The sequence below is a fragment of the Leptonychotes weddellii genome, chromosome 6 (assembly GCF_054177405.1).
Source record: "Leptonychotes weddellii isolate Sample4059 chromosome 6, ASM5417740v2, whole genome shotgun sequence".
NCBI lineage: Eukaryota > Metazoa > Chordata > Mammalia > Carnivora > Phocidae > Leptonychotes > Leptonychotes weddellii.
This window is the reverse complement of record NC_138374.1, coordinates 60,253,985-60,277,980: the sequence shown is the minus strand read 5'-3', so window position 1 is coordinate 60,277,980 and position 23,996 is coordinate 60,253,985. Positions and strand designations below refer to the sequence as shown.

General features: G+C 35.6%; 1 protein-coding gene across 2 annotated transcripts in view; it reads right to left on the bottom strand.

The window, feature by feature from the left end:
* Positions 1-23,996, bottom strand: part of IPMK (inositol polyphosphate multikinase) — a 47,049-nt gene that overhangs the window by 22,288 nt on the left and 765 nt on the right. The window contains exons 2-3 of one of the 2 annotated variants that reach the window (XM_081824232.1): positions 11,567-11,661; positions 5,429-5,525 (exon numbers count right to left, since the gene is read on the bottom strand). In XM_081824232.1, the coding sequence (XP_081680358.1) occupies positions 5,429-5,525; positions 11,567-11,661 (192 nt within the window). The remainder of the gene's footprint in view (positions 1-5,428; positions 5,526-11,566; positions 11,662-23,996) is intronic. The other variant, XM_006744308.2, reaches the window with a different exon arrangement.

The window sequence follows — 23,996 nt, the reverse complement described above, 5'->3', positions numbered from 1 at the left end:
CATATATATGCATATACATGTGTATATTTGTATGTTGTACATATCATAAATATTGAAAGAATAATAACTAGATTTACTTTTTTAAATTCTGAAAAGCTCTATTTAGGACAACAGATTCTGATAAAGCCAGTCTGCTAGAGGTCAAAGGACTGGCATTTGTGAAACTCAGATCTAAGGAGATATTCTGTAAAGGCTACTCTTGGTTTTTGTATAATAAATAAAAGGACATCTACTTTTTATAAATACGTGGAGCTCATTACAAGAGGTCACACTGACTAGACACATAATTAAGTTTAAGAGGCTTTGGCTATAAATCTATTGTTTATTAATTTATGAGAAATATACACAGAATTTCTATATTTCATTAATTTTTTGAGGTAAAGATCATGAAAATAACTACCAGGTATTCAGAAATACACCACTTCATGCTGTTCTAAGCAGATTACTAAGTAAGATTTCTCAGTGGCTTTACCAATGACATGGTTAGCGTGCTCAAAATATTTATATACTTTATGCTGTTGATGACCGTGTAAGATTACCCAAGGTTACTATGGCTGAAGGAAGCTTCCTATTTTAAATATATTTTCTAATTAAATATGTATATTTAAATATAATTACCTTTAATATAAATTAAATATAATACTTACATTGTTTTGTAATACATTAAGCACAAAAAATTCCTATAGCAAATTTTCTACTGCTGGAATATATTCCTGACACTCTAAGAAAGAGGCGGAAAATTCCCAGTATCAAAAGAGAAAAAAATAGAAACATTTGAAATACTGTGGAAAAACTGAAAGACCTACATATAACTAAACAGTAAAGATAATTAGTTCCTTAGACTTATTTAGATGCTCTTACTGAATATTACTGATTGTATAAATTATGAGACTATAGGTTCCAAGTTTCATCAAATTCTTCGTCACCATCTCTAGAAAGTCTACTAGGTATTGATTACCATCTTCATTTCTGAACCTCTCAAAAAGGAGAAAAGGCCAGATGAGGAGCCCAATTCCAACTATGAAGCCATATGGAAAAACAGACAAGGCCTTGCTTCTGCTTTCCACTGCAATCATTGGTCATTTCTAAAAGCAAGATAAACTCAAAGTAGAAAGAATTATAGGCAGAGACCTTGAGCCTCCAAATTTGACATAAGTGTGAAGGAGAGAACAGACATGTATGACAGCTTATTTCAGTGCATGCTTCCTAAAATTTGACTAGTAGCTAGATCCAGAAACCTAACAATTAACAGGCTGCCGGAGATTACATTTAAAAACTCTAAATTTGCTCAAACCCACTTGAAGATATACTTTTCTATCTCCCTAAATAACTATCAATAAAAGGCTTTTGATAGTACATGTACTAGGCATCTATGTTTATACAGATACAGATGAGATTTAATATATATAACTAACTCAAAATCTTCAAAGATAATTCACAAATGTTTTAACTTAAAAAAAAAATCCATTGGTCATGTTCTAAAATTAGTTAATAGTGATGATTGTACAACTCTATGAATATACTAAAAACTACTGAATTGTATACTTTAAATGAGTGGCTTTTATGATACATCACATAACTTAATAAAGCTATCATAAAAAAATCAAAAGAAAAAAACCTTATCGGTCAGCACATTCTTATGCTTCACTGAAGTTACAATAATTTGCTAAGCAAATTTGCAGTACTTTCTACATTTTACTACTCTGGGTTACAAGAACTATGTCAAGCTTTATAAAACTACCGTGAGCACCTAAAAACATGCCCGGGGTGGGGGTGGGGGGGAAGGCCAGTTATTCCTATGTAAAATACAGTAATGCAAATCACAGTGTTCTAAAATCTAAGAAAATATTTGGTTTCATGATATATTTATATTTATTTCATTATCAAAAGGATAAAAATAGAAAAATGATCCCATGAATTCTCTAGTAAAATCAAAGCTAAACACGTGCATAGTGCAACAATTTTTGTCTAATTTCCTCCAGAGCTAAAAAATTGAAAAGGAATTAGGAAATCCCCTGAGGCAATTGTTGGTATTACTGAACCATTCTGTACACATATACTTTTTTATTCCTGTCCTTTTCCCCCTTTTATTTACATTTTCTCCTCTCTCCTCTCATTTTCCTCACTTCATCTTCTTATCCCAGTAGCACCAATTTCTCCATTTATAGTCAAATAAGAATATTAGAATTTTCAAGGCCTTCTTACGTAACATGCATCCTCTCAAATCTATATGGTATTATTTTTAATTTTTGGAAGAAAAGGTAGAGCTCAAGAAGGTTAATGAGTTAACCAACTTCACAAAATTCGGAAAAAATCAAGGTAAAAAGCAAGTCTTTTGACTTCAAACTTACTGCTCTTTCTGTTTTAGCATAGATGTCCCTCTATTTAGTACTGAAAACCAAAAAGGTTGTCGATTGCTAGCAAGTCCTTGATTTTTAAATCATATGCTAGTAATTCCAAACTATAAAATGTTATTTTTAATTGAAATACTTCTCTCACCTAGATTCTTTCTGTATACTCTACTTTTCAAAATAATGATGCTGTTTGAGTATGGACGTTCCTCAAAAAGTTGAAAATAGAGCTACCCTACGACCCAGCAATTGCCCTACTGGATATTTACCCCGAAGATACAAACGTAGGGATCCGAAGGGGCACATGCACCCCAATGTTTATAGCAGCGATGTCCACAATAGCCAAACTATGGAAAGAGCCTAGATGTCCATCAACAGATGAATGGATAAAGAAGATGTGGTATATATATACAATGGAATAAAATCTTGCCATTTGCAACGACATGGATGGAACTAGAGAGTATATGCTAAGCGAAATAAGTCAATCAGAGAAAGATAAGTATCATATGATCTCACTGAAATGAAGGATTTGAGAAACAAGACAGAAGATAATAGGGGAAGGGAGGGAAAAATGAAACAAGATGAAACCAGAGAGGAAGACAAACCATAAGAGACTCAATCTCAGGAAACAAACTGAGGGTTGCTGGAGTGGAGGGGGGTGGGAGGGATGGGGTGGTTGGGTGATGGACATTGGGGAGGGTATGTGCTATGGTGAGCGCTGTGAATTGTGTAAGACTGTTGAATCACAGACCTGTACCCCTGAAACAAATAATACATTATATGTTAATAAAAAAAATTAAAAGAAAAATAATGATGCTGTTTGCTTCGTTATTCTACCCCTTCCTAACAATGTTTTTAAACTGAGTATTTACTTATCTAGATGTCTAATCTAGTACCATCCTCAGCAACCTTCATTAATCTTTCACTGTCACTTTACTGATAAGTATTGATTTGCTCAAAATTAAACAGCAACCAGTAGCAAAATTTAATGGAATCCAGTTATCTTATGTTACAATGGAAACCTCTACAAAGTAAAGGTGATCATAAAGATTTGTGAAATAATTTAAGTAATGTGCTGATCTGAATCAGGGATATACTGTATATTTGGGATGAAAAGACAAAGAAAGAAAAGAAAGAAGGAAGGAGGAAGAAAAGAGAAAAGCTCACTTTTTTTTTTTTTTCATATTACTGAAATACAGAAGAATCCTAAATACCCGGGGAATCATAGATTTACTATTACCTAACTGAGGATACTCAGGGAGATACCATGATTCCCTACAAATGACATTTCCACACCTAGTAAATGAATATTAGAAAAACAACTGATGAACAAGCCCAAGCTGGAGCCCCTTCTCTCCCTGTTCTCAAAATGCAGTTCAAGTACTATCTACAGCAAAAAAAGCTACACTTTTTTTTTTAACAAGCAAATCACTAAACTCCAACACTGATCTGCATAATAAAAAAACTGGGAGTTGAGCCTAATAATTTACATTTTAACAAGCCTCTGGGTTATTCTCAAACTCAGTCAAGTTTGAAACTCTTCACCCATTCATCAACCTTCTTCAATCATTAAGTAGTCATGCTACTTGTTTACTTAATCCTGTCTGCTCTGTCAAAGGCTTTGAAAAGGCAAATACTCCTTCAAGTATTCATTAAGAAAGAGATGCTGTGCCCTTACATAGATCATTTTGTCCTTTAACCATGAAACTTAGCGGTATTTTTTTAAAAGATTGCAATTTTTTTTTAAGGGGGAGGGGAGCAGAGGCAGAAGGAGAGAGAATCTTAAGCAGGCTCCAAGCCCAGCATGGAGCTCAATCTCACAACCCTGAGATCATGACCTGAAATCAAGAGTCAGATGCTTAACCAACTGAACCACCCAGACACCCCTAAAAGATTGCAATTTAAAGCCTAGAACGAGATACAGAGGGAGTTACATAAAGAAAATATTTTTCTTGATTTTCCTACTCAAAATGGAAAAAGAAATTACCCAATAAATTAGGAAAAAAGAACATCTATAAATTAACACAGTATTAAGTACATAGATTTTTGTATTCAATTATAACAAATTGGTCATTAATTTTTTTTAAGACATTTATTTTAAAGAGAGAGAAAGAGTGTGCACATGTGAATGGAGGATGGGGGGAAAGGGCAGAGGGAGAGGAAGGGAGAGAGGGAGAGAAGCAGACTTCCTGCTGACCACAGAGCCAACAGGCGGCCAGATCTCATGACCCCAAGATCATGACCTAAGCCCATATCAAGAGTTGGACGCTCAACTGACTGAGCCACCCAGGTGCTCCGTTGGTCATTTATGTTATACACCATTTAAGAAACTGGGTATGAAAAGCAAAAGTAGGGATGCCTGGGTGGCTCAGCCAGTTAAACATCTGCCTTCAGCTCAGGTCATGATCTCAGGTGTCTGGGATGGAGCTCCCTGCTCAATAGGGAGTCTGCTTCTCCCTCTCCCACTGCTGCCCCCTCCAACCGCTCATGCTTGCTCTCTCACTTTCTCTCTCTCTCAAATAAAATCTTAAAAAAAAAAAAGTATTAGTAAGATTTCCTTAATGAAGTAGAGAAAAGACTAGAAAGAAAAACACATATATTCTGTCTGTATAGAACTAGGCTTAATTTTATATAAAGCCTTTTAAAGATTTTATTTATTTATTTGAGAGAGAGAGAATGAGAGAGAGAGCACATAAGAGGGGGCAGGGTCAGAGGGAGAAGCAGACTCCCTGCTGAGCAGGGAGCCCGATGCGGGACTTGATCCAGGGACTCCAGGATCATGACCTGAGCCGAAGGCAGTTGCTTAACGAACTGAGCCACCCAGGGGCCCTATATAAAGCCTTTTAAACAGGCACTGTCAGGTCATGATCTCAGGGTCCTGGAATCGAGTCCTGCGTCAGGCTCCCCTGCTCAGTAGGGAGTCTGTTTCTCCCTCTGCCTGCCGCTTCCCCTGCTTGTGCACTGTCTCTCTCTCAAAAAAAAATAAGTAAATAAAATCTTAAAAAAAGTAAAAAAATAAAATAAAAAGCCACTCTCATGAATTAATAGTAAAGGATGAATTTTTAAGAAAAGATTACCGTTCGGTGCAGTGGGAGGAGACCAAATGCCATAATATTTTGGCAAATATTTTCGTAGCTCTAAAAGAATTCCATCAGTACAGTCAGCAGCATAAACCTGAAACAAAGAGAAATATAACATTTGCATGATAGTTTCTTATAATGCTTTACAATTGCCCTACACATTTCTCAAATAAAACAATACTGTTGAATCATAATTTATCTCGTGTGAGTTTCAACTGGAAATACATTTGGAAGCAAAAAAAAAGATTATTGTGTGTCTCCAACAAAGAAGTATGTATTGTTTAGAGCACATTTTTCTTGGTCATCTAATTCTAGCCTTTCACTGTCCTTGAACTATTTTACAACTAAGTAAGTTGTAGATAAAACTTTCAGCAAATGCAAAATAACTCTTGTCCATAGAAATGTAAATAAATTCTGTCCAGAAGAGGTTCAACTCACTTCCTTCCACCTTCCACCACCCCTCATGGGAGGGCAGATATATATATTTATTTCAACTTCCTTTATTCCTTATAAATTTGTGCTTCTTTGGCTTCTCTTTTGAACCCGTTTCAATATCTGCTTGGTTCCCTCATTATACAATGAGTTTAACAAAATCTTTAACATATATTTATTTTATATCTGTAAGGGAGTTATGATTTTTTTTAAAGATTTTATTTATTTGACAGAGAGAGAGAGCACAAGTAGGGGGGGTAGCAGAGGGAGAGGGAGAATCAGGCTCCCCGCTGAGCAGGAAGCCCAATGCGGGGCTCGATCTCAGGACCCTAGGATCACGACCTGAGCTGAAGGCAGATGCTTAACCAACTGAGCCACCTAGGCACTTGGGAGTTAGGATTTTACCTTTAAAAAATTATCCTTTAACTCAATGTAAGTCTAATTATTGCTCATTTAATTCCTTGATTTATAACCAGTAATAATTCTAAAAAATACTAGAAATGTTCACATATCCTGAACTAGATTCTTAGTTTTTTTCCTAGAAGAGGGCAAGAAAATATTTTTGGTTTAAAAACAACTTGTAAGGGGCGCCTGGGTGGCTCAGTCGGTTGGGCGACTGCCTTCGGCTCAGGTCATGATTCTGGAGTCCCGGGATCGAGTCCCGCATCGGGCTCCCTGCTCAGCGGGGAGTCTGTTTCTCCCTCTGACCCTCCTCCCTCTTGTGCTCTCTGTCTCTCATTCTCTCTCGCAAATAAATAAAATCTTTAAAAAAAAAAACAAAAACAACTTGTAAGGCATGTTATCCAATGAATTCTCACAATATGGTCTACCTAATTATCCAAAATCATTAAAGTTCACTGGTATAAAATGCTTACGAAATCTTAGTGTTACAATTCTATTTGTCAAGCCATATTCATGTCAAGTAGTTACACATAAAACAGAATTCTACAGAATAAACTCAAGTGTGATAGAATCTATGTGATACACTGTATTTCCCAGGTTTCACTACTGAAATGTGAGCAGAAGTGATATTTATTAGTCACTTCTAGACCAAGGTAATTAAGAGAAGGGTATACCTTATCATCCCTTTGTTCCTGGCATAACATCAGTGACGGCAGAGTGTTCATGATGACATAAGAACAGGATGGAGGAAGCAAGTATATCTCTATGTACTTGAAGTCCATGATATATTTGTAAGTAAAAAAGATAAAAGAACCAGAAGAGTATATATAAGAGGGGAACTTTCTCTTCTTACTTTAAATATTTTGGGGGGGGGGGGGGATAAAAAAAAAACCTTTCTAACTAGAGAAATGTAGGATAAAATATAATAAACATTTTCTTAAATGCTTAGCTGAGCTCCCAAGGAAGAGAAAAGGAAACTCATAGGGTTCTAAAATAAAGAGGGAACCAAAAGAGTTAAACTGAGCGGTGAAGTCTGGGCTTCATAAAGGTCCACTCTGAAGACTTGAACCAAAGGATCTCTGAATTTAGGGACTCAGCATAGATGAAGACAGAGTTACTATACTGAAACAGGGAGAATAAATGAAAATCTAACTCCTGAAAAGTAAAAACCCTGTCATCCTCTCCCTTCCCCTACCATTACACTCTAAAAATGCTGGGGGCCAAATTGATCAAGAAAAAGATAGAAGCAGCAAATAAACAATTAATATTAGGAATATAAAAGAAGTCATATATAATCCAACTATATTTTATTATCACATTGACAAAAGATATTAAAAAACTGAATCAGTGGTTAAAAATATATCCCTTCCCAGGGGCACACCGGTAGCTCAGTAGGTTAAGCATCTGACTCTTAGATTCAGCTCAGGTCCTGATCTCATGCCTCATGAGATCAAGCCCTGTGTCCGGCTCCATGCTCAGCAGGAGTCTGCTTTGATAGTCTCTCCCTCTGCCCCTTCTCCGGCTCACACTTTCTCTCTCTCTCAGATAAATAAATAAATCTTAAGAAAAAAATCCTTTTCCAGGAAAGAAGGAATGAAATGAAAAAAAAAAAGGACAGGGCAGAAGACATGAACAGACACTTCTCAAAAGAAGACATACAAATGGCTAACAGACACATGAAAAAATGTTCATCATCATTAGCCATCAGGGAAATTCAAATCAAAACCACATTGAGATACCACCTTACACCAGTTAGAACAGCAAAAATTGACAAGGCAAGAAACAACAAATGTTGGAGAGGTTGTGGAGAAAGGGGAACCCTCTTACACTGTTGGTGGGAATGCAAGTTGGTACAGCCACTTTAGAAAACAGCGTGGAGGTTCCTAAAAAAATTAAAAATAGAGCTACCCTATGACCCAGCAATTGCACTACTGGGTATTTACCCCAAAGCCACAGAGGTAAGAAGGGCCATATGCACCCCAATGTTCATAGCAGCAATGTCCACAATAGCCAAACTGTGGAAAGAGCCAAGATGCTCTTCAACAGACAAATGGATAAAGGTGTGGCCCATATATAAAATGGAGTATTACTCAGCCATCAGAAAGAATGAATACCCAACTTTTGCATCAACATGGATGGGACTGGAAGAGATCATGTTAAGTGAAATAAGTCAAGCAGAGAAGAGTCAATTATCATATGGTTTCACTTATTTGTGGCATATAAGGAATAGCATGGAGGACATTAGGAGAAGGAAGGGAAAAATGAAGGGGGGGAATCGGAGGGGGAGACAAACCATGAGAGACTATGGACTCCAAGAAACAAATTGAGGGTTTTAGAAGGGAGGGGGTGAGGGGGTGGGTTAGCCTGGTGATGGGTATTAGGGAGGGCATGTATTGCGTGGAGCACGGGGTGTTATACACAAACAATGAATTATGGAACACTACATAAAAAACTAATGATGTACTGTATGGTGACTAACATAACATAATAAAAAAAGAAAAAAGGAAAGGAAAAAAGACAGACAGCTGGCTACACTGATGATTTACAGTTAAGTTCTATCAAGCCCTTAAGGAACAAATCCTTATCTGATACAAATTCTTCCACGAAATAGAAAAAGAAATGCCCCTTGGCTCATTTTATGAAGATATAAGAAACCTGATATCAAAAACAGACAAGGAAAATATGTGAAGAAAATAATAATTCAATCTCATTTTTGAGAATAGGTGGAAAAAATGTTAAATAAAACACTAGCAAACAAAATTCAGTAATGCATATTATTAAAAAAATTAGGGGCGCCTTGGTGGCTCAGTCGTTAAGCGTCTGCCTTTGGCTCAGGTCATGATCCCAGAGTCCTGGGATCCAGCCTCGCGTCGGGCTCTCTGCTCAGCGGAAAGCCTGCTTCTCCCTCTCCCACTCCCCCTGCCTGTGTTCCCTCTCTCACTGTCTCTCTCTGTCAAATAAATAAATAAAATCTTTAAAAAAAAAAAAAAATTAAAAGGACATGTAAAAGTAGGTTTTACTCCAAAAATGAAAGGTGATAATAGATTAGAAATCTATTATGGTATTTACATCAACAGATTAAAAGAGGAAACTCATAAAATTATTTCAATAGATACAGAAAAGGTAGCCGAAAAATATTCAATACCCATTCATGTCTTAAAAAGTTTCTTGAAATAAAAATAGAAAGGATGCTGTGTATCTTTCCCTTTTTCCAAGAAGCTAACTTCAATCAACTGCATCAGTGGTCGTCTCTTGTCCTCCTGCCATTGTCTCTTAATGGTACAAGACAGTGGAGGGTAGGAAAAGGGTTAAGGTCAGGTTATTTACTTCTCTAATTCCCTCCTTCTCAGTTCATACCTTCTTGTAAAGTTACCTTCCCTGAGTTCTAGTTACCACTCCCTTTCTTTGCCCTTTCAGGCCCAGGGATGGTATAGCATTATCTCTTGCAGGTGGCCTTAAACTGTGACCACACCTTTGTAAACAGTCCTTTTATTAAACTGACACAGGGCACCATTTGTTTCTTGACAGAGTCTTGACTCACAAAGAAGGCAATTTCTTTAACCTGGGAAGAAGTATCTATCAAAGAAACAAGAGAGAAAGCCATACTTAAAAGGAGAAATATTAGAAGCACTTCCGTGAAATGAGAGGAAGATACCCTCCCTCCCATCATTGCTTCTATTCATCAATGAACTGGAAGTACTTGAAAGAAATATATGGATTCAAAAGGAACAACAACAACAAAAAACCCTTCCAATCACAGTAGCTTTAACTGTCTACATAGGAAACAATTAGAACTGTTAGAGTTCAATAAGATAAAAGAAATACAAATATCTATTTCATTCCTGTATATTAGCAATCATTGGGAAACTTAATTCAAAAAAATATTATTTACAATAGAAACAAAAAATGAGGTACCAAGAATAAATTGAACAAATTACGTACAAGACTTTTACAGAATATAAAATACATTCTTCAAAAAAGAGGCTATGTGTAGCAGTTAAAAGCACATATTCAAGAGCTAGACTGCATACATTCAAATTCAGGGACCATCATTAACTATTTGAATGGATCTTGATCAAATTATTTCAACTAATCATGCCTTCATATGCACATATATAAAATGAGGATAATATAGTACCTAACTCACAGATTTTTGTGAGGATCAAACAAGTTAATACTGGAAAAGCATTTATAGTAGTACTTGTTTTTTGTTTTGGCTTGTACTTGTTGCCTCTAAAATAAGTAAATAAATCTTTAAAAGAAAAAAGAACATTATGCTAAACAAAACAAGCTAGACACATATTGTATAACTCCATTTATACAAAATATCCTGAATAGGTAAATCCATAGAAAGCAGATTAATGGTTGCCAGGGATGGCTTAACAGGTACAAGGTTTTCTTTTGTGTGATGAAAATGTTTTGTAACTAGACAGAGTTGATGGGTTGAAAACACTGTGAATGTACTAAAAAGTATTCCTAGTCATAGAGTTAATTAGATGTTAAGTATGCCCTTTCCCCCTCCCCAAATTTGGAGTTTCACAGTACACATTAGCATATTTAAGGTTCTAAAACAATCCTGTAGTAAAAATAAAAACACTTATTTAAACTCAGCACTTCTGAGAAATACAAATGGGCTCTCAGTTAAGGGGTTTTTAAACTGTAGGTCAAAATCCATTAATTGAAATCAATTTAGCAGCTCAGAATAAGGATCTCTCAAAAATGAAGTAGAGGGGTGCCTGGGTGGCTCAGTCGTTAAGCGTCTGCCTTCAGCTCAGGTCATGATCCCGGGGTCCTGGAATCAAGCCCTGCATCAGGCTCTCTGCTCTGCAGGAGGCCTGCTTCTCCCTCTCCCACTCCCCTTGCTTGTGTTCCCTCTCTTGCCGTGTCTCTGTCAAATAAATAATAATAATAATAAAAAAAATGAAGTAGAGTAGCGGCACCTGGATGGCTCAGTCAGTTGGGCTGCTGACTCTTGATTTCAGCTCAGGTCGTGATCTCAGGGTCATGATGGAGCCCCAAGTTGGGCTCCTCACTCAGCACGGGAGTCTGTTAGAGATCCTCTCCCTCTGCCCTTCCCCCTCCCCCTGCTCATGTGCACGTCCTCTCTAAAATAAATAAAACTTTAAAAATGAAGTACAGTGGGAAAATACTAGACTGTATCAATAAAGATAAGCATTGTATTTCATAAAGCTTTTGTTTCAGTCACATAAACAATACACCAGGACATGCTGTCAAATGTATTTCTTACCTACTCATCAGAAACTATGAAAAACTCTTTGAATACAATGAAACAAATCTTACCTTACTTACCATATTATAGAATTCCAGCTCCCTTGGACCCCTTGGAGGTGGCTGTAACTGTTTCAAAACTGTGCCATCTGGATGTTGCAGGATACCTACAAAACAAAAATCAGCTATTTTTTAATGCGTTGATAATAGTATACCTTGCATCACAGGGTTAGATGTGTTCCTAAAGTTACAGATAAACCACTTTCATAGAAATTTTAATATTTAACCAATACATTTCAGTGCTTGTTATACATAAAGCACCAGAAAACAAATTTTGAAGTGTGGTTTTATTGTCTCAAACTACTATTCCCCTTAGAGCCCGCTCAGACTTTCTAATAAATTTAGAATGTATTTCTAAATTTTATAGAAATTCTTCAGTAATGGTCTTCAGGGAGAAAGTAATTTATAGTTAAACAAGAAGTTAAAAACAGTAGTGTAAACTGATTCCACTCTTGTAAACAGAAAAAAACATACATGTTAAAAGTGGTACTATATGGACTTCCTATTTTGTAACTTTTTTATAAGTTTCTCTCATTTATCACAAGAAAGCAACTATAAAATTTTTCCTGGTTCAAATGCATAGCCACTGAGAAAAGTGGGGACTGAAATCAGACACCAAGCCTGAAGCAGGAAGGGGCAACTTCTCATAATCAGCCCACTCAAAGGAGGAGCCTTTTCCTAAAGCCATCACATATGTACTAGCACTGGCTGTGTCCCTACACCATGAAGACTGATTACCAAATTTATATGCTACAACCTTAAATTTTCAAATACTGAGATTTCACAAAATCATGTGTTAGAACACAATAGGACTCAAATAAGTATCATAAGGAGAAAAGAGAATAGGTCAGAAAAAATTTCTGGACTTCTACTTTCACCTAAGATACAGAAACCTAAAAACCCCATCCTAAGACTCAGGGTCATAGGGCCTACCTAATACTGAAGCTGGACCAAGACAACAAGAAACACCTCCTACAGCCTTGCATCAGGCTAGTAATCACCAAGTAATAAGCAACAGTAATCTACATTTGGAGAAAAGGCATGAACATGGAGAAAAACTATCTCTGAAGCATGAGTGCACGAGGAAGACATAAAGCAGAGGGTTAAACAGGAATGTTGAGAAAAATCCTCTGGCAAATCAACCCCACTCTAAACAAAAGATTACAGAAGAAAAATTTCAAGCCTGTGGTGCACTGAAGGTGTTATTAGTCTGCTCCAGCTTCCATAACAAAATACTGTAGACTAAGTGGCTTAAATAACAAAAATTTATTTTCTCACAATTCTAGAGGTTAGAAGTCACAGATCAAGATGACAGACAGCCTATTCATATTCAGCTCCTGGTGCGAGTTTTCTTCTGGGCTCGTAGACAGCTGCCTTCTCATTTTGTCCACACATGGTGGAGACAGTGAAAGAGAAAAGATATTCTCTCATGTCTCTTTTTATAAGGACACTTATCCTTTTGGATCAGGCCCACCCTTATGCCCTCATTACTCTTAATTTCCATAAAGACCCTCTCCAAATACAATCATATTGAAGGTTGTTCTTTCAGTGTATGAATTTGGGGCAACACAACATACAGTTTGTAACAGAAAGTAAGTATAACAACAAAATTCAAACTTGGCACTATTCCTGACTAGACTGGCTCAATCACCAACACTAACTGCCTAGCAGAAGAGGTGCATTCATTTTGGTCATAAATACTGTTTGCCTTCAGTCTCACATGTGATGTCCCCAGAATTTAATAAAAAATTACAAGACATATGAAAAGGCAAGGGAAAAAAACACTACCAAAAGAAGATGCAACATACAGAACAGTTTCAGAGATGACACAAATGTCAAAATTATCAAAGGAACTTAAAATAACCACAACTAACATGTTAAAGATTATAATAGAAAAGGTAAATAACATAAAAGCAATGATGGGGAATTTTAGCACAGAAATTATAAGGGTCAAACGGAATGTTAGAAGTGAAAAAGGGAGTGGCACCTGGGTGGCTTAGTCCGTTAAGTGTCTGCCTTCCGCTCAGGTCATGATCCCAGGGTCCTGGGATCCAGTCCCACATCAGGCTCCCTGCTCAGTGGGGAGTCTGCTCCCCTCTCTCCCTCTGCCCCTCCCCCGGCTTGTGCTCTCTCCTCTCTTGCTCACTCTCTCTCTCAAATAAATAAATTAATTAAATTTTAAAAAAAGAAATGAAAAAGAAAGTTAAGAGACAAAAACATGCTTTCTATGGGCTCATCAGTAGACAAAATATAGAAGAGGAAGGAATCAGGGAATTTGATGACAGGTCAACAGAAATTACCCAAACTGAAACACAAACAGGAAAAAAAAAAAGAGTGGAGGGCGCCTGGGTGGCTCAGTTGGTTAAGCGACTGCCTTCGGCTCAGGCCATGATCCTGGAGTCCCAGGATCGAGTCCCGCATCGGGCTCCCTGCTCGGCGGGGAGTCTGCTTCTCCCTCTGACCCTCCTCCCTCTCATGCTCTCTGTCTCTCATTCTCTCTGTCTCAAATAAATAAATAAAATCTTAAAAAAAAAAAAAAAGTGGAAAAAATTAGAAGAGAGCATCTAAGATCTGTGGAATAATATCAAACGGTTTAAGATAACTATTAGAATCCTAGAAAAAATAAAAGGCACACTCATGTTCACTGCAGCCATTATTCACAATAGCTAATAAGTGGAAGTAACCTAAATGTCCATCAACAGATGAAAGATTAAAAAAATGTAGTATATACATATAATGGAATATTTTTCAGCCTTAAAAAAAATTCTTCATTCGGAACCTTGAGGGCATATGTTACGTGAAATGAGACAGTCACAGAAGTACAAATACTGCATGATTCCACTTATATAAGGTATCTAAAGTAGTCAAACTCTTAGAAACAGCAATTACAATGCTGGTTTCCAGGTCCTACAGGGAGGGAGAGGGGGATTTGTTGTTCAAGAAATATAGAGTTTCACTTTTGCAAGATGAAAAAGTTCTAAGAGATACGTTGCACAAAAATGTTTGTATAGTTAACACTACTACAAAGTATACTTAAAATGATTACTATGGTAAGTTTAATGTTGTGTGTTTTACCACAATGAAAAAATTATGTAGTTAGTGGGATTACAACTATGTAAAATAAATCATGTTAAAATTTCTATCTGTGGTTTGAACATTCTAGGTAATTTCTACTTCTTTTGTAACTTTGTCCAGAAGTTTCTATGATAAACACACTGCTTTTACTATTAGAAAAAATATATGACATGAGAAATTCAAATATGTTAAAATGATTACATATTCTATATAATCTCAATTATTTAACAAGTTATTGAAAAAGATGAAGGGAAAAAAAAAATTTTTTTTTTTAAAGATTTTATTTATTTATCTGAGACAGAGAGCACATGAGAGGGGGGAGGGTCAGAGGGAGAAGCAGGCTCCCTGCAGAGCAGGGAGCCCGATGCGGGACTCGATCCCGAGACTCCAGGATCATGACCTGAGCCGAAGGCAGTCGCTTAACCAACTGAGCCACCCAGGCGCCCGAAGGGAAAAAAATTTTAAATGACAGAAAGGGTAGGAGGAAATACTTGACAAGACAATGTGTAAAATGTTCTAAAACTAATGAAAAACCTAAAAACACAGAGCCAGGGAATTCTAAATAGGATAGAAAATACAAACTCCTAGACATTTTAAATATAAAGACACAGATGAGTTAAAAATAAAAGGATGGGAAAAAAGACTACACTAGCAAGTACCATTCATAAGAAAGTTAACATATTATCATATATCAGACTATGTTAATATTAGACATAGAACTCAAGAAAAAGGAATGTTATCTTACGTAAAAAGGGACATTTCATAATGATGAGTCAATTCATTTAGACACAACATTCCTAAATGTGTGTACCTAATAAGAGCTGCAAAATACATGAAATAAAAACTGACAGAACTGAGAAGATAGACAAACCTGCACTCTCTCAATAATTGATAAAACAAGCATACAAAACATTAATAGTGACACATAAAACCAAACAACAGTATCAAACAACTTAACCACACTGACACTTACAGAATGCTCTATCTAACAGAATATACATTTTTTCATGTACAAATGGAACATTTACCAAGATTGACCATGCACTGAATAAATTTAAAAGGATTGAATATTCTCTGCCCATAATGGAAATAATAAGATATTTGGGAAAATACCAAATAGATGAGAAGTAAACACACTTGTAATTAATCCATGGATCAAAATTCACAAGGGAAATTAAAAAATAGTTTTAACTAAATGATAATGAAAACTAACGTAACAAAATTTGTGAAATGCACCTGAAGTACTGCTTAGTACTTACAGGAAAATGAGTAGTTTTAAATGCTTGTATTAGAAAAAAGAAAAAAAAAAAGGTTCCAACTTAAGATGCTAGGAAAAAGTAATATATTAACCCAAAATAAGTGGAAAGACAGGAACGAATAAAAACAAAAACAGTAAGAATGGACACCAGAAAAAAAAAAAAATCAATGAAAAAGATTCTCTGAGATCAATAAAACTGATAAAACTCTAGCTAGATGGATCAAGAAAAAAAATAAATTCATTATTAAGAATAAATGAAAGATGGGATATCCCTATAAATGCTATAATAAGCATTAAAGGCATAAGACAATTATGAACTTCATACCAATAAATCCAACTTAAATAAAATGAATAAATTCCTTTACACATAAATTATTAAAACACAAGAAGTAGAAAATCTGAGTTGCCCTATGTCCATGAAGAACATTAAATTCATAATTTTAAATATCTTGAGATAATTGTAGACCAAAATGGGTTCAATAGTAAATTCTATGAAACATTTACAGAAAAAGGTAACAGCACTCTTACCAAATTTTTTCAGAAAACAGGAAAGTGGGTAACAGTTCCCCACTAATTTTATAAAACCAGCATATTTTTTTTAAAAACCCCAACAAAGACTTAAACAAAAATTATAGACAATTATCTCAAATGAACATAGTCATAAAAATATTTAATGAAACATCAGTAAACCTAATCCAGCAATATATACAGGATAATTTATCATGACCATGGGGACTAATTCCAGGAATGCAAAGTTGGTTTAAATATTTCAATATGAGTAAATATATTGATGTTTTGGGTAAGATAGAATTCTCAATGAGAAAGAAGAGATATATAAATATAGAACAGGGGAAGGTAAAGAACAACCCTGTGGTATTAGGTTTAAATTATAGGTATAAGTATGAACCCAACTTTTAAAAAATGTGGAATTCTGTATTTTTTTTTTTTTAGATTTTATTTATTTGTCAGAGAGATAGAGAGAGCACAAGCAGGGGGAGCGGCAGGCAGAGGAAGAGGGAGAAGCAGGCTCCCCGCTGAGCAGGGAGCCTGATGTGGGACTCGATCCCAGGACCCTGAGATCATGACCTGAGCCTAAGGTAGACGCTTAACCAACTGAGCCACCCAGGTGTCCCTGAAATTACAGATTTCTTAGTCTAATCTGCTGAAAAGACAAACAGCAACCACACCCAAGGAACAATGAGTATACCTGGTGCCCATACTTTGGTTTTTAAATACCATTTATCCCTAAAGGAACCAGGTTCTTGAAGAAAAATAAGCTTGTTCCAGGGCTGGAACAGAGAAAGTACAAGATAAACACAACATCTTTTTATGCTGAAACTGAGAAAACGCTTTAAAAGAAAAATGGGAAATGCTGAAAAGATCAAGGAGCCAGCTTAAAGAAGCTCCCACTGCCCAAATTTGGGACAATCTGAGCATCAAAATAAGCAGTAACAATAATGGGTAAGATCCATCGACTGAAGTCTTCAAAATCCTTATGATGAAAGAAAGCAAGAGAGAGAAGGGAAACCTACAATTCCCTAAAGTAGAATGCCAACTAACAAATTTAACAGGAATGACAGAGTTAGAAATCAGTAGTTTCAATTCATAGAGTGAACTGAACTACCATTTTGCAACTACCATAGTAGTAGGTTGGTCAAATACTGTCAATGGATGTTTGTAATGCTGGGTGAAAACTCTGATGAGGAACAGGATTTTAACAGTGTCAAATAGTCTCTTTATTCCTCTCAAATTACTTAATTATAATAGGAAAAATGAAAACTTTACAGTGGAAAACTTGGAACGTATCACCTAACCAGGTGATCAAAGTCATGTAACCAGTAATGCAACTGACATCCTGTGCTTAATGATATGATGCTTCAAGAACACAATACAACGCATATAGTATTCTGACCAAAAATGCATTAATCTGAATCTAATCATAGGAATCTGACAAATATAAAAGATATTCTAAAAAAGCCATGCTTATACTCTTCAAATATTTTTAGTTATGAAATATAAAGAAAAAAATGAAAAACTGCTCCAAATGACAGGTAACTAAAGAGTCCTAATAACTAAATGCAGTGTGCAGTCTTGGATGGGGGGTGTTATTGCTATGAAGGATATTACAGAAAAAAATAACAAAAGCCTAATGTTAAATATTCTCAATTTGATCATTTTACCATGGTTAGGTAAGAAAATGTTCTCATTGGGGCACCTGGGTGGCTCAGTCGTTAAGCGTCTGCCTTCGGCTCAGGTCATGGTCCCGGGGTCCTGGGATCGAGCCCCGCATCGGGCTCCCTGCTCTGCGGGGAGCCTGCTTCTCCCTCTCCCACTCCCCCTGCTTGTGTTCCCTCATTCGCTGTGTCTCTCTCTGTCAAATAAATAAATAAAATCTTTAAAAAAAAAAAAGAAAATGTCTCATTTTTAGGAGTTACTTAATTATTTAGAGGAAAAGGGGTCATGATATCTGCAATTTAATCTTAAGTGGTTCTGCAAAATCATTATCAAGTATAGAGAGTGATAAAGCAAATGTGGCAAAATATTAATAACAGGTAAACCTGGGTGAATGGTGTACATTAGTTGATTATACTATTCTTGCAACTTTTAAGTTTGAAATTTTTCCAAAATAAAATAAAAATTCTTTAAAAAAAGGCAGTACAATTTACAGTAGCATCAAATACTTAGGGAAAATCTAGTGATTGCTGTGTAAGATCTCTACACTGAAAACTATGACTAAGAGAAATTTAAGAAGACCTAAATAAATGGAAAGATCTACTAGGTTCATGTATTGGAAGACACAAGTACTATAGAGAAATCAATTTTCACCAAAGCACCCTATAGACTCAAAGCAGACACAAAAATCTTAATTTTCTTGGGAAAAATTACAAGTTGATTTAAAATCTGTATGGAAACGCAAAGGACCAGAAATCATCTCAAAAAAGAAAACAGGATGCTTACATTACCATACATCAAGATTCAAGTCCTCACTGAACTAAGACAATGAGATATTACTGCTATGATAAACAAATCAATGAAAATAAATACAAGTCCAAAAGCAAATCCAGAAAACTGAAAAAACTGGGGTATATATGCACATTGGAGTACAACTGAGCTGTTAAAAAGGATGAGGAAGCACTCTATGAATTGAAACCACTGATTTCTAAGATATATTAAGTTTAAAATGTGAAGTGCAAAACAGTATATACAGCATACTACTTTTTGTGTCAGAAAGAAAGAAAAATATGAAAATTTATTTAGATCTGCTTATTTTTGCAACAAGTAACTTAGCAAGGATAAATCAGAAAACAATGAAATTGGTTACCTACAGGGGATGTTGAGAAATGGGTGAAGTGACAGAGAATGGCGTGACACTTCAATACACCTCTCTGTAAAGTTTTGAGTTTTGGAAGCATGTTAATTTTATAAGCATTCAAAAATATATAATTAAATAAAAATGAAGGGAGGGAACTGAACTTAAACACAAATGAATCCAACTGCTTTTCAAATAAATAATATTACCTTAGAGAAGAGGGGGTAAAAATAACCAAACCAAACCAAACCAACCAAAATCCAAAAAACCGTAATCCAATAGCTTTTGAAGAGTTCCCAACCACATACCCTTAGTATAAGGGAATCTCTCTTGAATTCTTTATTCTAGGTTTGTTTTCTGCAGTAGCACGGGTATAGAAATTCTGAAAATTACAGGAACAAGCAAAACAAACAAGCAAACCAAAAAACCCACACACACAAAAAACATTAACAATGTTGGGAGCCAGGGTTCTCACTGAGGTAGACGGGAAATACAAATTTAGAATCAGGAAAGGAAAGGAAAGGAAGAACTCTGTGGTGCTGGAATGAAATCGGAAATATCAGTATGAAATTATGATTTCTAAATATTTATACATTCTTCTCAGTTATGTTCTTTGAAAAGGCCAGGAAGCAATAACACTCCAATGGTAATAAGCACATCTAGCACCCAGATCTTGGTTTCAAAATACCATTTTCCACTGAAAATGAACCAGGGCTTCTGGGAGCAATTGCTGGTTCTAGAATTGGGAAAGGAAAGTATAAGTCTAAAATAACTTGTGACAGAAAGGAAGGAAGTGCTCCCACTCACCAAATCTGGGACAATTTGAACACCAAAATAAATATGTTCTATAATGGGTCATAACACTTTATAAAATAAGAATCCATGGGTCCAAACTATAAATAAAAAAGGAAATATATAGGAGTAAAGGGAGGGCTATTTCTTAGAATGCTGACTGTTAAATAGAGGTAGTGATAGAACTGGGGAGAAAAATCACAATTTTTCAACTTTCAGAGTAAAGACTGCTTCAGGCAAAAATTATCAATAGATGCCAAATCTAGGGGTAAAGTGTGATGAGGATCTGGATATATCCATGATCTCAAAGTGTCTCTCCACAAACAGCTTATTAGTTGCAAAGTGAAAAATATTAACTACATACTGGAGAAGCCAGGCCACAACTGGACCAGATGATCAAAATTAATTATCACTAATAATGGGCAGAAGGACACTGTAGGCCTCCAGATGTGATACCTTGAGGAGAACACACTTGTATAATAATCCAGTCAGAAATGCATCACCCGAATCTTACCATAACAACCCATCAGAAATCCAAATTAAAGAATATTTCATAAAATAACTAGCCTGTACTCTTAAAAAATGACAATGTCATAGAAGATAAAGGCTGAGGAGCTGTTACAAATTAAAGGATTCTAAGAGACATGACAACTAAATGCAATAAATAATCCTGAACTAAATCCTGGACTGAGAAAAACAAATATGACAAAAGCCATTATCGGAATAGCTGACAAAATTAGAATATGGATTATAGATTAGATAAAAGCATTGTATCACTGTTAAATTTCCTATATTTGATAAATGTGCCATGGTTACAGAAATACACACTGACGTATTACTGTGTAAAGGGACAAGATATATGCAACCTATCCTCAAATAGTTCCCCCAAAATAAATAATATGCATAGAGAAAGAAATTCCACAAAATGTTAAGTTCTCTGTATTGTCCTTGCAACTTTTCTGTAAGTCTGAAATTATTTTAACTCAATTAGTTTCAGAACATATTTAATAAAATAGACCACAGCCAAAATAGACAACACCAGTTTATATCCTTCTTTTACCCAGACTACCTCATTTCTATATCCTTAGTTAGATCAGGAAACACACACCAGATTCCAACTATTTGTTTGAAACTTAAGGAATCTTGAAAGAAATTAATGGTACATGTTAAATAATAAAACAAAAAAAGGATTTCATGCTAACTTTGGTGAGCTTTGGGAATTTAAATTGACAGCAACCACACTTTTGTGAAACCTCCCTACAGAAAATGTTGCAAAAGTGTAAGGTATACTATAATGTAAAAAAATGTTTAATACATTATTTATAATAGCAAAAAAATAGTGAAAATATAAAAATCTACCACTAGAGGAATAGTTAAATTGTGACAGATTCACACTATGGAATACAACAGTTTTTTAAAAAATGAAGTGTATTATGAATACAAAAATATGGATATACTACATAATATAGAATGAAAACAAAAAGTTGCTGATATACCTATTTGTACAAAAAATTAGAGTTCTGTTATATGTGCCCAGAAACAAAAACCTGAGAGGATCACCAGGAATAGTTACCAGTGACTATCTTTGGGAGAGGGAGAGTAGGTGGATGGGTACTATTATATTGTTTGGATTTTCTTCCTAAAAGATTATGTACTACTTTTACAATTAAAAAAAAAACCAAACTTTGTATTCTTAGAACTAAAACTGAAATCATATTTCAGTGAAGAAAACAAAATATAACACTCATAGCAGAATATTCTTATTACTCAACTATAACAAGATCTATTTTTATGTTCAAGCACCTTTGTGCAATTGGTTCCATGTTTTTAATTTTTAATTTAACAAAGCCAACAACTCCTTTTTGGAAATAGGTATGATAGATATCAATCCGAAATTGAAAAACTCTTACTTAATGACAGTAAGAAAAATTTTAAAAAGCAAAACAAATAACCACACAATGTCTCTAAGAAAATTTATTCTGAGAATTTCAGTTGACAGCCAAACCAAAGTATATTCTACATAATGTACTTTACAACTGTAAGTGATTTATGATAGACATAATAAATTTCTGAACTTTGAATTACTGACCATCTTGTTATCCATTTTATGAATAGGTAAGATTATCATCATCCGGTGTCCTTTCATTAACAATATATGCTAGGTTGTGTAAATAACTATGAATTAAATTCGACAAAATATGTATTAGGTTGCTAGCACAATATGTTTGAGGAATTGTGCAGTAGTGATACAAAGACAATCCCTAGTCAAGAGTATTTTACAAAATTTTTTAAAAAAGCTTATTTTAAATTGAATGCAATAATAAATAAAATTAAGGACTTTGTTTAGAATCTCAACTACTCCTTCAATTAGGTAATTTGGGTGAGAAATTAACACTTTCAGCCACTGTTGCAATGTGGTATAGTCACATTTAGAGTACATTTGTGAATAGGCTCACTATTACATACTTTGATAAGCAGTGGTTACACTCTCAAATGACAATCACCATTGAGATTGTGTTTATGCTGGGATTTTTTGTTTATGAGTCGATCTCTAGGGACCTTTAGGGAAACTTTTATTTAAGCTTCTAAAATATTATTAGGAATATTATCATTACAATTCATTAAAATAAATCAATAGGTATGCAATATAAATCTACTAACAGTAAGTCCACTACTCTCTCAAACTTTCATTACCAGAAGAGACACACACAAGAATGTGTCTATGCTAAGCATCTTAAGAACATTGGTTCCTTACATCTAGGCTAAGCACCTTGAGAACTATATTTGTTTCCTTGCCTGTGTGTACTAAAAGAACTGTCCATTTTCACTCTTTCAACATTTCCCAATTTAACTAAGCCCCAACCCCTGTACAAGGCTATGAGGATAAACAGATTTGGTCTCTAACTTAAAGGAATTCACAATTCGGTAGGGACAAAGGCACACAGTCTTCATGACATCATCATTAACACCTAACTTTCACCATGAGAAAAGAAAGGTAGGTAAAGATAAAAGCAGTGAGAAATGTTGCTCTTTGAGAAATAACATACACACACAGATTCAAACAAATACTCATCCATTTTGAAAAATCCTTGTTCGATGAGTTATCTGCAAGAACAATACACGGTGGAAAAATACAGTGGTCTGAGGCAGGACCCTTGGTTTCCTGATTCTAACACAGTAGCGGTGGGAGCTCAGGCTTGTCACTTTAACCAGGCTTGGCCTCAGTTACTCTTCTAAAAATACCAGTATTATCTTACTACCCTAAGCCCGAATCATTTTACTAGCATAAGCCAAACTGTATCTAGTGGTTCCAAGTCTAAGATCTGTACTACTCACATACTCGTACATCAGATTCCCCAAGTAAAAATCATGGCCCGGAGAACCAGTGTGAGTAAGCTAGGTGAATTACGGTTCCTAAACTCAACTTTTACATCACCAAGAGAATCAATTGCGATAGGTCCTGTATTGTGCTTTGAACGTGGTAGGCTCACAGGCCATGACACAGTCTTAAAAAGATAATCAAGAATAACTGAATGTCTTAACCGTGTACCTTCCTAGTATAACAGCAGGGTATATTTCCTACCATGAATTCGAGTTTCTGCACTACCGGAACCACGCCTCCTGAAAAACCCAGGAGATACCAGAAAAACCTCTCAAGGGAATAGGGAGAAAGATCCTGGATAAGCCAAGACCAGCGTTCCCAATAAATAAATAAGTGAAATAAGCCCTATGTCTTTTCTTCCCCTCCAGCTATGCAGCTGCACACAGAAGAGCAGCACTAGATTAGCATCATCTGCATTTCATTCCTTTCCTTGTGCAATAGCTACCCGCCTATAATAAACAGACCTTGTGCTCAAGGGAGAATTTACTTCCCCGTCCAGTAAGTTCCTATTTTTCACTAACAACGCAGTCTGCAATCAACAACCACTCTCCTGGGGAGACCAGGCACTCCTCTCCCCGCCACCTCCTGCTGCTGGCCTGACGCCCCCCACCCTAGAAATCTCCCC